Source organism: Pollachius pollachius (genome assembly GCF_949987615.1).
Source record: "Pollachius pollachius genome assembly, chromosome: 19".
In the NCBI taxonomy this organism is placed as follows: Eukaryota; Metazoa; Chordata; class Actinopteri; order Gadiformes; family Gadidae; genus Pollachius; species Pollachius pollachius.
Genome location: NC_136952.1, coordinates 10,206,721 through 10,221,354, shown reverse-complemented (window position 1 = coordinate 10,221,354; position 14,634 = coordinate 10,206,721). Strand labels below are relative to the sequence as shown.

General features: G+C 44.0%; 1 protein-coding gene across 2 annotated transcripts; it reads right to left on the bottom strand.

The window, feature by feature from the left end:
- Positions 1 to 666: 666 nt before the first annotated feature.
- On the bottom strand, positions 667 to 14,445 carry mms19 (MMS19 homolog, cytosolic iron-sulfur assembly component). 2 transcript variants are annotated; one of them, XM_079757229.1, is made up of 31 exons: positions 14,350 to 14,445; positions 13,847 to 13,895; positions 13,370 to 13,470; positions 12,875 to 12,960; positions 12,667 to 12,741; positions 12,255 to 12,324; positions 12,028 to 12,156; positions 11,793 to 11,854; positions 10,795 to 10,881; positions 10,171 to 10,245; positions 9,754 to 9,831; positions 9,266 to 9,404; positions 8,792 to 8,946; positions 8,584 to 8,665; positions 8,139 to 8,264; positions 7,609 to 7,690; positions 7,170 to 7,267; positions 6,726 to 6,887; positions 6,129 to 6,284; positions 5,771 to 5,870; positions 5,185 to 5,287; positions 4,660 to 4,731; positions 4,202 to 4,328; positions 3,827 to 3,933; positions 3,596 to 3,652; positions 3,100 to 3,286; positions 2,656 to 2,738; positions 2,120 to 2,284; positions 1,844 to 1,903; positions 917 to 1,017; positions 667 to 806 (listed from the first exon to the last, which is right to left on the bottom strand). In XM_079757229.1, the coding sequence occupies exons 1-31, from the start codon at positions 14,435 to 14,437 to the stop codon at positions 776 to 778; spliced, it is 3,093 nt and encodes a 1,030-aa protein (XP_079613355.1). In that variant the 5' UTR covers positions 14,438 to 14,445; the 3' UTR covers positions 667 to 775. The 2 variants fall into 2 exon arrangements, with proteins under 2 accessions (XP_079613355.1, XP_079613356.1); XM_079757230.1 differs by having other exon boundaries at positions 4,660 to 4,728.
- Positions 14,446 to 14,634: the final 189 nt, after the last annotated feature.

Sequence of the window (14,634 nt, the reverse complement as noted above, 5' to 3'; positions counted from 1 at the left end):
CTGAAGTGCTCGAGGTTTGGCATTTGTGAAATTAATCATTAACGATTTTTAAGACATGTGTACTGAGACCACAGAGGGTCTGGCGGGATAGAATATGCGTGTTAAATTAAAGAGCCTTGTTTTGTGCCATTGCCTCAAGTGCTCCTTTGAGACGTTGAAGTTATTCATGCTTGGCTGTTATTGGACGTCAGTGCCTACACATACATGCCCAGTGTGTGCGGTTTCTTTTCAAACTCTGCCATGTGTGGACCCTACACCGCATGTTCAAATGTACTATTTCATATTTATCTTACTATTACTTTACATTCTATTTTGTATCCATTCATTGATCAGTGTTAGGTTTTTACCCATGAGTAAAGAGGCATATTTCTGGAGCAGCCTGTCATTCCGTTTGTGTTGTTGCTCTGCTCCCATTGCATAATGGCACATAACGATTGTAAACCAAGTAATATAGGCTACTTGGGATGGACTCAATCTATGTCTGCCAAATACATTTCATAATCTTCATTTAAATCTCCCTCCGATTTTGAGCATCATGACAATGTGAACATTGCCACAATCTTCTCAATTGTGCGTTGATAAACAAAGGCAAATAATAATAGTAAAGAAAGAGTTAAAAACCTACCGAGATAGATTCATAGATTTGAAAACGTTTTGAGTGAAATCACTTTTGGGTGTGTTCTCCCAGTTGAAGGCCCTGGTGAATGGAATTCAGAGTCTTGTTTCCGGGACTCTTATTGTGAAGTTCTCTCGCCACTTCCTTTCACCTAGAAGATCACCTCCCGCCTGGGCTTCCCAAGAGGAACCTAATGAGCACATAGATAAAAGCTGTATTCAATATTTCCAATACACCTGATTGAAAATCACCCTTAAAGTAGACCTAAAGTGTATTCCTTAGTTGTGACGTTGGCCTCACCATTCAGCTCGAGCCTGCACAGCCACGCTCCTCACCAGCCTCTTTTTGTCGTCCAGAGGCTTGGCCAGTGCCCGCAGGACTCTGGCCCGCAGCGGGATCACCTGGAACACAACCCCACTTAAAAACAGAGCTAAAAGGTATCACCTGGAACACAACCCCACTTAAAAACAGAGCTAAAAGGTATCACCTGGAACACAACCCCACTTAAAAACAGAGCTAAATGGTATCACCTGGAACACAACCCCACTTAAAAACAGAGCTAAAAAGGTATCACCTGGAACACACCCACACTTAAAAACAGAGCTAAAAGGTATCACCTGGAACACACCCACACTTAAAAACAGAGCTAAAAGGTATCACCTGGAACACACCCACACTTAAAAACAGAGCTAGAAGGTATCACCTGGAACACAACCACACTTAAAAAACAGCTAAAAGGTATCACCTGGAACACAACCACACTTAAAAACAGAGCTAAAAGGTATCAACTGGAACACACCCACACTTAAAAACAGAGCTAAAAAGGTATCACCTGGAACACACCCACACTTAAAATCAGAGCTAAAAGGTATCACCTGGAACACACCCACACTTTAAAACAGCTAAAAATGTATCAACTGGAACACACCCACACTGAAAAACAGCTAAAAGCATTACCTGGACTACACCCACATGGTTTAACAGGGCTCACACAGACCTAGGGGTCACCACCTGGACTACACACACGGTTAAACAGGGCTCACACAGACCTAGGGGTCACCACCTGGACTACACACACATGGTTAAACAGGGCTCACACAGACCTAGGGGTCACCACCTGGACTACACACACATGGTTAAACAGGGCTCACACAGACCTAGGGGTCACCACCTGGACTACACACACAGTCACACGGCTAACAGGGTAAGTATAAATGATTGATTTACCTCGTGCTCAGGGAAGCGCGACATGGCATGGAGACACCGCAATGACGCTATCCTTACAGTCTGGGAGAAAGAAAAACACACAAAACAGATTCAGGAAAAAAGCAAAGAGGGAGAGATGAAAGATGAAGGGATAAAGAGAGAAAGGAAGCAAATAAAGAACTCATTGCAATGACATACAATCACTTTTGCAAGAGCGGGGGACATTCGGCATTGTTAATTCAACGCTCCTCTTGAACCTAGTGCACCCTTGTCCTTGACGCACTCCCCAATACTAACCATGGTGGGGCTGCAGGTGAGAGCCAGCAGCCGGCTGACCAGGGCCTCCAGCTGCTGGATGAGGGCGGGTGGGGGCTCCGTGAGGACGGGCTCCAGGCAGGACAGGGTGGACAGCTGGACCCCCTGGTCCGGACACGACAACGCCTCCAGCAGCAGGGAGAGGAGCTGGAAGGATACCGTGGTTACGTTTAATATCAGGTGAAACAGCGCCCTCTGCAGGAACCAATGGGGAACCACACATGTCCTACCGAGGTTGAATTAATCAACCACGTTCAGGGATAACGCAGAAAGAGAGCAGAGCGAGGCACAGATTGTGAGGACCACAGCCAAGCCTTACAATGAGGCTGAGACAGAGTTCCCTAGCCTGGTCTAGGTCCTTTTGTAGATCGATCAGAATCATTAGACTAAGAAACATCCATTCCTTATTTTTCAGTCCTCTGGTTATGATTAAGAACGAGTAAAAGCCATTGGTACTGACGTCACTAGCCGACTCCTCTTCTAGAAGTCCCTCTATGGTCACATGACGTTCTACTCACGGCTGGTAACTCGGTGAGCTGAACCTCTTTGGGCAGGCTGCTGACCAGGTGGGACAGGGCTTTCAAGTAGGATGACTTTTTGTCTATTGAAGGAAAAACAGATGGTTACATTACATACATTCAAATTAGGGCTGAACGACTAATCAAAATCAAACCGACATCGCGATGTAATAGAACGCGACTTGCAAATATCAAAGGCTGCAATTAAAAAGTATAATAAACTTTTAATTCATCTCAACATATAGGCCTGGCCTAAAGGGAAGAGCAGTTTATATGTTGATTGCTTCCAATGCTGTGTTGGCCATACAAAAATTTTTTAGAATCGCGTAATAAATCGCAATCGCATTATTGGTCGAAATGATCACAATTCGATTATTTCCCCAAATCGTTCAGCCCTAATTCAAATGTACAAAACTAAAGCAGTTTGTGCTACCACGCTGGTACCTGGCGCGGCGGAGTTGAACCCCTGCAGCAGCTTGGCCGAGTTCTCGGTGAAGAAGCGCTGGCGGTACATGATGCGCACGTCGGCGTGGCAACCGCGGTTCAGGATGTCGGCCGAGTCGCTCATGAGCAGGGAGAAGCCGTCGCCCGCCATCGCCCCCAGCTCAGGGTCCCCCAGCAGTGCGAAGAGCTGCGCGCACACACACACACACACTTTAAGACTGCCCACATGTGTGTGTCTCTTGGGCGATATTATTGTTTGGGGAGCAATACACACCAATCAGTTTGTAGTGTTGTGATTTTAAGTTTAGATTTGGGAATGTAAAGACGGACAGAGCATGCACATTGTTTGCATGTCACCAGAATGAGATAAGGATTGAATTATTATTTAATTACTAATTATTAAGATTAGACAGGATTCTAATAATCATAGACGGAAAATCTGGGATAAATAATACTACTACTACAATACCGTGTGTACATGTCTGTTGTGTCTTACCTTGTCCGTCAGTGCCGTAGAGAGCGGGTGGTATCTGAGAAGCAGGCCCTTGGCCAGCTGAAGACAAAGAGAGGACAATTTACTGGATAATCACAGACCCATTTGATTTCTCTGGTCTGATCGGATCAAACACGATTGACAATTGAGCCTCTGGAATCGTCTGTCCTTCCTTCCTACTATTGAAGCAACACGTGGTTGTTGGTTGAAGAGGGGAGCTGGTGGAGGTCTTACCCAGAGCAGCAGGGTGAAGGCCTGAGTGCGGTGAGGAGAAGCCGGGGAGTCCAACTCACTGGACACTCTCTTGGTGCTGCGCTGGATCAAGGCGTTAAGAGAATCCCCTGAAAAACACAAACAACCGGAAAACTATAAACAACCTATAGTCACAAGACAACAAAGATTTGGATACAGTATTCCCCTGGAACTATCCTGCAAAGATATCATCTTAACACAGCATAAACGCATATATATCGAGAGCTGGCTAAACCAGTTGAGCGTTTAACTGTTGAGAGACGGTCAGACGTGTTTCCAACGTGAAAGGCGAATCCGACATTGTGTACGGTTGTGTTCCTCCGGCCTCGTGTGCCGGTGTGAGCCCACTGAACTGACCCCCAGGCCTCTTGTTGAGCAGGCCGGCGTAGCACTTGGCGGCGGAGGTGTAGGACAGGACGTGGCCACAGGTGATGCTCAGCTCCTCCAGCTGCTCCATCAGTCGCTCCACCTGGGGCACCTCCACCTGGATGATGGGTTAGCAATACTGTCGTTAGCTGCAGCCCGAATGGTGAAGGTTTCTATTGTACCCCGTTGCTCTCTTTTGGATTGAACAAACGTTTTCAATGGTGACCTGGTCAAGATGGAAGCATTAGACAACAGCAACGTAACGGGTGTGCAAAGGCCCATGAACACACATACGTTACGTTTATAGTTTAAACCGGCAATATCTTCATGTTCTTGGTGGATAGACAACATGAGTTGACAACTATCTTCTCGAGATATGTTTACATGGATACCTGCAAAGGGACTGTGTTTGCGTCGTCTATGGATGTGAAGCGTTAAGGTGGACTTACGCTGCGAGGCAGGGAACACACGCAGGCCATGAGCAGACACACCGTCTGGGAGCGACTACAGGACCCCCCCTGCTGTTGGAGCAGCAGAGGAACAGAGTAGTGAGGGTCTCCAGAAGGTTAAGATGCTAAAGACAACTGAAGTGAGCGGAAAGCCGCATCAGAGACAACAATGGATTATTGATATACTTGAAGAGAATCTGAGGAACGATTTTTTCCTTTGCATTGCTAACTCGATAAAGAATCGAGAGTTTCCCTGTTTAAGAGCATTGAACTAGGAATAAATGTATTTCCGTCTCAAAAGTTCTACATTAAACAATACAAATAAATTAATTAATCAAATCAAATGGTGCTAGGCTGTGTATGAAGGACAATATCCTCCCAACTACCGACTTTTGATAGTGTCACTTTGTAAAAAAGGTGACACATTTTGTTTTCGACAAGTTACACCGACCAACCTACAGTGTACACTCATTGAAGACAGGATCAACGACCTACGTGGACCCAGACATCGTGCATCGTTCTGACCTTAAGCAGCTGGATGTGTGGAGGGAGGGAGTTGTCAGACAGGAAGGAGACATCATCTTCCAGGAATAGAGATACCGCCCTGGAAGCCATTTTCCCGGCCAGCCTGATGATAAACAGGAAACCACATCAGCCTTACCAAACTCTACCACAGTGTGACTTCACGAGACAACTGACAATGAGGCTGGGGGAGGGCAACGGATATCATGAGATGATATCCGTTTTCACTGTGAGGTTATTGACGACATGTGTCGATCATGTAATTTAATGACATCTACGATAATAATGTGACTATGCGTAAGTGTATATATAGCGTATAAAATAAGACCAAACAATTTTGAACTTTTTACTTTTAGGGTTATTGTGGGTTTACATTAAATGAATACTTTCAGTGCGTTGCTAGGTACATTTTTCACTGCATTTTGTTCCAAATATTTGTTCTCGTATTTTTCAGAGAACGAATGGGTAGAATGTGGGTCGATAGGGTTTACTCTATAGACTCAAATTGGTCTGACCAAAAGCGCCTTACTATTGCCATTTCTTTTACATGTCTTATTGGGTTGATTTGATTGTATAGAGTAGTACTGACTCAGGTTGTAGTTTAGCACAGGCGCTGCTGATGACTCCCACCATGGCAGACAGGACCGCCTCCTCCACCAGGGGACTACGATTCCCAGGAGACCCCTCACCTGTCAAAACGTACACCCAATTTCAATGAAATGTGTGTAAAAACAACACCGTCTTAAATCCTACATATCTATTTTTAAAATTGTATTAAGGATCTTATCATTGCTGATGGCTTGTGAAAGGAGGGTTGCTGGTTTAAATCCTTTGTAAAAATGCAATGCGTTTAACAGTTGAGAGATTCAGATGAAAGGTTTGTAATACAGTCAATTCCATATAGCCTCATACTCTGTAATTTCACGGCAAAAATCCCTTTTGCTTGCCTTGAAGCGCTGCCTGTAGAGCCAGAGTCAGCAGTCGCGGGATGATGATGTCATGAAAGAAGCGCCCAGTCTCCTCAGAGTCCAGCGCCTGGTCGGCTATCCTCTGGAGGCTGAAGCACACGGCCACCACCTCGTCCACAGAGAAGCCCCCGCTGCCTGTAGTGACATTAGACAGCACCTTTATTTATACCCAAATATTCATCCAGGATGGGAAATGTGGGCGTCACAACAGAGATTAATGTTGTAGTTTTATTTTAATCTAAATAACTGTATTCTATAGACAGATATCATTATGAAGAGTTGGGGTAGACATTATCAACAGTATATTAGACATACTATCATTTAAACTATGCATAGATAAATGCTAAAAACAATTTTACATCATACATAGGCCACAAAGTACTTGTGATACACCAGCTGGTCGAGAGAGAGAGAGAGAGAGAGAGAGAGAGAGAGAGAGAGAGAGAGAGAGAGAGAGAGAGAGAGAGAGAGAGAGAGAGAGAGAGAGAGAGAGAGAGAGAGAGAGAGAGAGAGAGAGAGAGAGAGAGAGAGAGAGAGAGAGAGAGAGAGAGAGAGAGAGACGTCTTATCAGCTTGCCTGTGTGTGCTGACTTGAGGACCTCAAGGAGGACAGGCGCACTTTCCCGGACAACGCTTGGTTGGGTGGAGACGGCCGCCAGGGCGGACACACACCGCTGACGCACTGCATGCTGGGAGCTCTCGTTTGATGGTGTGCAACCGTCGCCTTGGACCATGGGCTCTGAGGCACAACAGAGTGGAAGATATTTCATGCAAAAATGTATATTAGTTAACAATACAGTGATCTTGGATCCAGCTGTTAATCAATGTAATCTGGGCACCTGCATCTCATTTCACTGTAAATCACTATGGATGAAACTCAGCACTTCTACTTTAGTCTGATACAGTGATGACTATGTCCCATGTTCCACCAGGGATGGCGCTGTTCCTGCCATTTGCCTTGCACAACTTGGTGGTTACCATTTGGATGGACCTCTACTATAGGCCAGAACCAAGAGCTTACCAGAGAAGATCTCCTGTTTGAGTGTTGGGACCATTTTGGTGATAAATGCTGTTGGGTGCAGTCTGGACAGAGATTCGGCACATACGATGACGGAGACACTGGATGGACAGACAGATAGAAGCTCGCTCAGGCATGGAAACGATGTGGTTTAAAGCGTCATTTGATATCAAATCTCAGTTCATCTGTATATGGAAGAACTGTGTATATCAATTGAAGTCTTTGAGGAACTGAAAGCCAAAAATGGATACACACCAAAAAGCTGAATGCTATGACTGTAACCGCAGTTATCTTCCGTTATCTTATTAAAGTGTCCTGCCTGCCCCTAACCCTAACCCTATTAATTTAACTGTATAAATCCACATGTTGTAGCTATGAGAAATGCAATGATATTTTGGATATGGTCTGCCTGAATGTGTGAGTGGACTGCCCCTCATCTAACCTGACTTTGCTGTCGTCCTCCTCCAGGATGAGTCGGTTCAGATGATCCACCGCCCGCTCCACGTCACTCTCCAACAGCAGAGCTTGGAGCGGTAGAGAGACACATCACATGAAGGGGAGAACGAGAAGGTCCGAAGGTCTTCACCGGAGAAAACTCGTTTCAAAGCTGATGTAGTGATGTCACTTCCCAGAGGCCCAATTATGGCAAGGTAAATTTAAACGCAAATAATGATGCGTTTGCGTCTCCCTGCTTTGATGTCTAGCAACAGATCTAAAGATTTAATAAACGCCAACATTCCAAGTTTAACATTATACCAACTAGATCATTGTTGAGTGTGTGGGGTTGATGGCTGATTTAAGCCCGCCTTGCCTGGCCTGAGTCAAACTGATTGGAGGAGCCACCTAGGTGGCGCGTAGCAGTGACCATTGATACAATCATTGTATTCGACCGATTTTTGTTCATACCCTGTTTTCGAAGATGCATTTGGTGATTCTGTAGATGCAAGCATACAGTGTTTAGTGTGCATCTACCGTTCTGCTGTCCCAGAGCAGAGAGGACCCGCATGGACGTGACCTGGAGGTCAGAGCTGTTCTCCGCCAGCGCAGAAAACACCACAGCACACAGAGCGTCCCGGTGGGCCAACAGCACACTCTGACCTGTGGGAGAGGGTGGTGGGAGGGGATGGGTGAGGGGGAGGGGGAGAGAGCAACATGGCTCCAACTTGAGGTATGGCGGGGTAGGGAAGGCCTAATGAGTTCTGGTTGTAAAGGTGTATTTTTTTTTTTCAAGGTCAAGAGTGTTCCGCCGTTGATCTCGCCTGAGTAGGTCGGAAATATTTGCCTTCGAAAAATGCATTGCACTAATGAGAAATATGTCTACAAAAGACGGTCTAGGAAGGTTTGTGACACCTAGTCTGTTCCTATTAGATGTGCATGACCTCGAGCCCGTTTCAGACGAGCGTAGTTGTGGACTCACCGTCGTCTTCTGGCTGGCTGGTGTTTTTCACCGTGTGGATGAATCCCTGCATCACCTCTAGGATGGTGCGCCTGTGGGCACACTAAATGGATATTGAAGTGAGAAAAATTCCTCTATTAAATTAGACAATTATTTTAAAATAATAATAATAAAAAATATATATCTATCTATCTATCCATCCACAACCACACACATTTTCCTGACATACCTGAGTCCTGCTGTTGTACTGCTCCACGAGACCAGGTATGACGACGGCTGCCACTATATGACTTGCCCTGTAGGAGGCGCTACAGGCAGCCTGAAGGAGCTTGGCACTGGGCCACACCAGCTTCAGGTCCGGCTCACAGAGGTGATGCTGGCAGTCTGGAGACACACAGACAACAGCGTACACAAATCATCCATTTGGTTGGGGTTAACAGTGGAGGGCAGACCGTAGCGAATTTGACTACAGAGGGATAAAACATTGGGCAAAGACTCATAGTTGCCCAATTAAAAGGAACCAATTAAGAGTTAACCAATCATGATTCTCATTTTGGTGCAAAACTGCAATACCAAAAGGGCTTCACAAGGAAAAAAACCACATATAAAATGGGTGTAAAATTAACAGAGATACAGAAAGGTAGAGAGGTAGAAAGATGACGCATGACTTGAAAGTTGAACATGGTGTTAATGGAGAGAATACCTTTGAGGACCACGTCCAGGAAGGAGTTGAGGGAGTCTTCAGAGTCTGTGCTGAGGATGGCACGAGACAGACAGGAGGTCAGAGCCGTGAGGGCGGCCAAGCCAGCCCCCTCCACCCGCTCGCTCGCCGTCTGGAAGACCTGGGCGCCCGGAGAATGGAGCATTAGCTCAGTTAGCTCTCCTTGATTAAGATCAGCTTAGTTACCTAGCCTTTGTTCGGATATGTTTAGTTATCTTCACATTATTTTAGTTAGATAGCCTTAGTTCTGAATAGTTCAGATGCCAATTTCAGGACAAAGTGAGATAGAAAATAAAAATAAAACAGTTACATGTGTACGGCTATATTATAGGAAATACTTCAGACGGTACGATGCAAATATATAAGTCAAACAAAGCATCAAAAAGTCTTGAATCACCTGTGCTTGTGTGTTGCATTTGTCGTTGGTTTGCACAAACCTCTATGCCATTATCAACTACTCTAAAACGTACCTCTCTGCGTATGGAGGTCCAAAGCCCAGAGAGGAATTCTGCAAGGTCCTTGTGTTCGTATGTAGACAAGCACGCGGTCTGGAAGGGAAGAAGAAACCACACTGTCTGACCACGCCATTGTTCCACATTCATTTCCGTCACAATTTGATGACTTTTTTTGTGCCCACAACGTTAAACTACCACTTAAAAATGAAGCTGCAGCCTTGGGATACTGGTCTTCTAATCAACTGGCGTTTCACATTCCATCTTTAGTTCTCAAACCCATAATGCATTGTGGGAGGCAACCTATTGATAGACATTTGCTATTTAATGTAGGATTCAAATTCCTTCTACCCGGCAAACGTTTGGGAATAATAAAGTAATGTGAGTGCATATGAGATAGCGCTGTGAAATGGAAAATAAGAGGACTTCACTTACCAGGGTCTGAAGCGAATCAATCTTAGCACTCTGAATATCCGAGTCCAGCTTCTCGATGATGAGGGGCAGGAGGAACTACCAGAGGTCAGAAACAGACAAGGAGTTGAATGACTTGTAGGTCCGAAGACGCAACAAAATGAACATTCAATGTTTGAAGTGATACTGCAGGGGAGTGTAGGTCTTATCAAAAGGTATTCCCATTTCCAAAACAAACATTTCTAAATCAGTTCAGCCGTTTGTTAGAGAATTTTATTAGTAAAGCTATTTAGGAACATAACACAGGGGATGATCCAATATCAACATTGCACACGTCTTGCTGAATAACATTTTCATGTCTGCCGGACCAAATTTATTGCAAACTAGCTATAGAAATATGTATTTCAATATGGCAGATTAAAATAATATTTGTATTCTTATGTCGCCTTCTCTTACTTTGAATTGTTCTTGTTGCATTTGTGACAACTGAAATTATTTTTTGGGGATTAATAAGGTGTTATCCCATGTTTTCTTACAAAGGCACCGGCATAACATGAATCTATTGAATAGCGACGGAAATTAAAGAAACAAATCCCAAAGTAGCATAACTAGTATGGTACTAGAAGTAGAAGGAGTGTTCTGAAGTACCTCAGCAAAGCGGGGAGTTCCAGCGAGCACAGCCCTCAGAGAAAGGATCAGCGTTTCCTGAGTGATGCCATGGGGGTCATTAGGCGGCTAGGGGTCAGGGGTCAGCGGTCAGGGGTCACAGACATGGAAAAGAGAATACTTGTTAGTTTCGTAAAATAAAACAATACGGGTTCCTTGAGATGGAGGGCGGGGGAGGTAGTAAAGATATATCCTGAAAAAATAAGGCAAGGGGCCTAGTTGCCAAGATAAGCTCCCCTACTTCAAACTAAATCAATTTCATAACATAATTGTGGAGCATCATCATCTACAGAAAGAAAGAACATCTTAAGCTATATGCCATCATTTCAAGATATCCATTTTGTATCGGCATTAAGTAACATCTGCATTATAATTCAGCATTAAAAACAAAATAATATCATTATTATATGTTCTACGTCGACTTAAAGCCAAACTTAATAACATTTACATTTAGCAGACACTTTTATCCAAAGCGACTTACAACATTCATACACACATTCACACACCGCCGGCGGAGTCAACCATGCAAGGCGACAGCACGCATAACCAAACTGATACCAAACAACCAGGCTCCATAAACTACTCAAACCGTATGCCAGTTGCCTGTTAAGATAAACATGGCCATGAGCCACTACGGCTTTTGTCTGGTTTTGCAACCGCCCTCACAGCGACCCCGTCACGGTGGCAGAGACAAAGCAAACGCACGAGCAAACAGACGACATTTCCCGTGCAGATTTATCACATTAGCCCTCTGAAATAGGACGGTCGAGTATGACGCCGGTCTGTTGGCACTGTGACGTGGGCCAGCCGTCTGCTCCCAGACTCATATCGACACTCCCCTGTGTTATTGTTTCCCCCCCCGCCGGCCGGGGTCGGGCAAGGCCACAGGAAGTCTGGGATGACATTAGTGTCTGCTACGTTTATTGGGTTTCATCTTGCTCTTTGGTGTGTGTGTGGCAGCTGAATAAACAAGGACTCACAGGGCTGAAGTCGACAGGGAAATAGCAGGACGTCACCTCAAAGAGTTCCTCTGCGAATTTACCTACCGACGGCAAACATGAAGACAGAGGGGATTAGGGTCTGAATTACTATGAAATGACATCCAACTGTGGAAGGCAAGGGTTTGTGTGCGTGTGCGTGTGCGTGTGTGTGTGTGTGTGTGTGTGTGTCTGTGTGTGTCTGTGTGTGTCTGTGTGTGTGTCTGTGTCTGCTCACCCAAATCGTAGCCTCTATGGATGATGTTGTTGGCGATCTGAAAGGCCAATACAAGATTCCTGGGGTCTCTCTCGCCATCCATTGATTGGACGAAACCGAACACAAAGTCTGCCCCTAAACCTTTCAGTTCTGGTGCATGGAACGAACAGGTGATTAGTTCAAACTGTTTTAACAGACATCTCAATGTGACAAGGAGGAGAGAGTTGATACAGTCGGTCTCATCTCACCTGCTTCTCTGGACTCCATGAGGTTTAGGAGCATGTTGTACACAGAGGCTCGCTCTGCCAGCATCAGGGACTAACACACACACACACACACACACACACACACACACACACACACACACACACACACACACACATACAATTTAGTACCACTACCTAGTTGAATGATAAGCAACATTTATTTCGGTATTTATGTAAGTATTTATTATGAAACAACCTTTTCCTTTAACTTCCATGGCCTATCTCTTTATATATACTGTATATATAATTTTTAATCTTTTTAAAAGATTGAGGAATAAATATATAGAGAATCAATACAAACATCAACCTTTTTTTGACACACAAGGAGGATGCAATGAAGAACTTTATCGGATGTGTAAATTAACAATGCAACAAAAGGACAATGCAGACTTACTTGGACATGAGTATCCTGGAACAGAGAGCGTAGCATGGACACTGCAGAACCAGTGGGCAACAATGAGCTTTTGGTCTGGGAAAGCACACATAACATGGTTACCACACCTGACAGAGTAGAGGTCCCTCCAATAGCAACATGCTAATGTGAGGAAGACAAGATATGCGTTAGTCTCTTGATTTCAAGAGAAAAGCGACAATCCACTCACCAAAGCCTTCAGCCCTTGTAAGACAAAGGGTATAATAACATAGTGGTCCTTCAGTCTGTTTTCATAGAAAGCAATGAGCACTTCCACTGAAAACGGAAAATGAATACACAGTAAAATTGTTAGAAATAGAAAATAATTGTAAATTACTGGAACTGAACGATTCCCAATGCCTTTAGGTAGCTATTGTTCACTATTTGGCTTGACAGATAGATAGATAGAAAGATAGATAGATAGATAGATAGATAGATAGATAGATAGATAGATAGATAGATAGATAGATAGACAGACAGAGAGGTCGAAAAAGCCAGATAATTCTTAATTAATATATTGTTACATATATTAATAAAGCTTTCTGATTGGTTGGTCAGATGGCCCAGTGAGTGAGTCCAAGCTCACCAAGACCGAGGTACAACTATTTACTTTTTTACTTTCCTTCTTTGTGAATAAAACAGTGTATAAAAACACAATGTGCATTGAACCTCTATGGCCGTCTACCTTCACTCTCTGAAAGATCTCCATAGCACTGCTGAATGACCAGGGACAGCAGCTGGACCCCTCTGGCTCTTGTGTGAGGAGTGGTGCTTGTTAAACTCGGGCTGTACATGGAGAAGAAAACCACTCTTTATTTACATAGCGAGTCTCGGGCAATACTGCAATACAAAGTAAAAATTCCAAAAGGTATAACCTAGAGTTAAGTATAAGAGGTAGAGAGGCAAACCAGAAAGATCACACTCTACGTGATGTGGAGGAACCTTTAGATTATCTTTAATTATGTCTCCTGGGTTGTATTTAACATTTCCACGTAACCTGGATTTGAGATATAATTGAATAATGTAATCCTGATGGGTATTAGGCCTAAATGCTTAGGACTCAGCTGTCCATTGTTCAGGGCAGTTGGTCCAAAGTTTTTGTGTATTTCGGTTTTAAAGGCTGGACAGGGTTGAGGATGGATGTAATTAAGCCATATCTTACCCAAGTGCTTCCACTAACTGCAGTATTGTAAACTGCTTAGCTTGAACGCCTGTGAAAAAAATAGAAATCACAAACTAAGCGACGTGACATTCGCCAAGACAACATATAAATTAAAGCCATTACTAGTGGGGTCATGGTTCAAGGTTCATTGACAGGACAGGGCGATAGGGACAACAGGTTAACCTGTCAGAAACTAACCCCATCTAACTAAAAGCAGGCTTTCAAATATTACAATTTGATTTGACAGTGATGCGTAATACAAGTCGATCTTGTAAAGTCATTAATCAAAGTATCGCTAAATTATTAAATTGTCATTTCTGGTAGATGTTATACCATGCGGTGTATCTCATACAAACATCCTCTGGATGTTGTAATGGCATGCTAACATAGCTAGCACATGCTGGGTGGAGCAGCGGATGCATCAATGAAGCTGTCATTGTATGCCGACACTGTCAATTACTTTCCTGCATGAGGTTGTTTGAGAAATAGAACCGAGCTTTTACCAGTAGCTGTGTCATTGGCCTTGCTGTCTTGCAGTCCAGTAACAAATTCTTCAACCAGAGACACCAGCAAGGCACTGTCCGCAGCCATCGTTCCTTGGTTCCTGATGGGTATTACGCATGCGCAAAAAGTTTTTACAAAACCAGCACTTTCCTCTAGTTTATTTTCTTAAGTATATTCCCTAAATGGAAACAAGTTACACAGATAAATAAAAACAAACATTTGATTGCACACTGGCTTTATCGGAATAACAAATGTGTATATAATATTTTGCATGGAGGTATGTA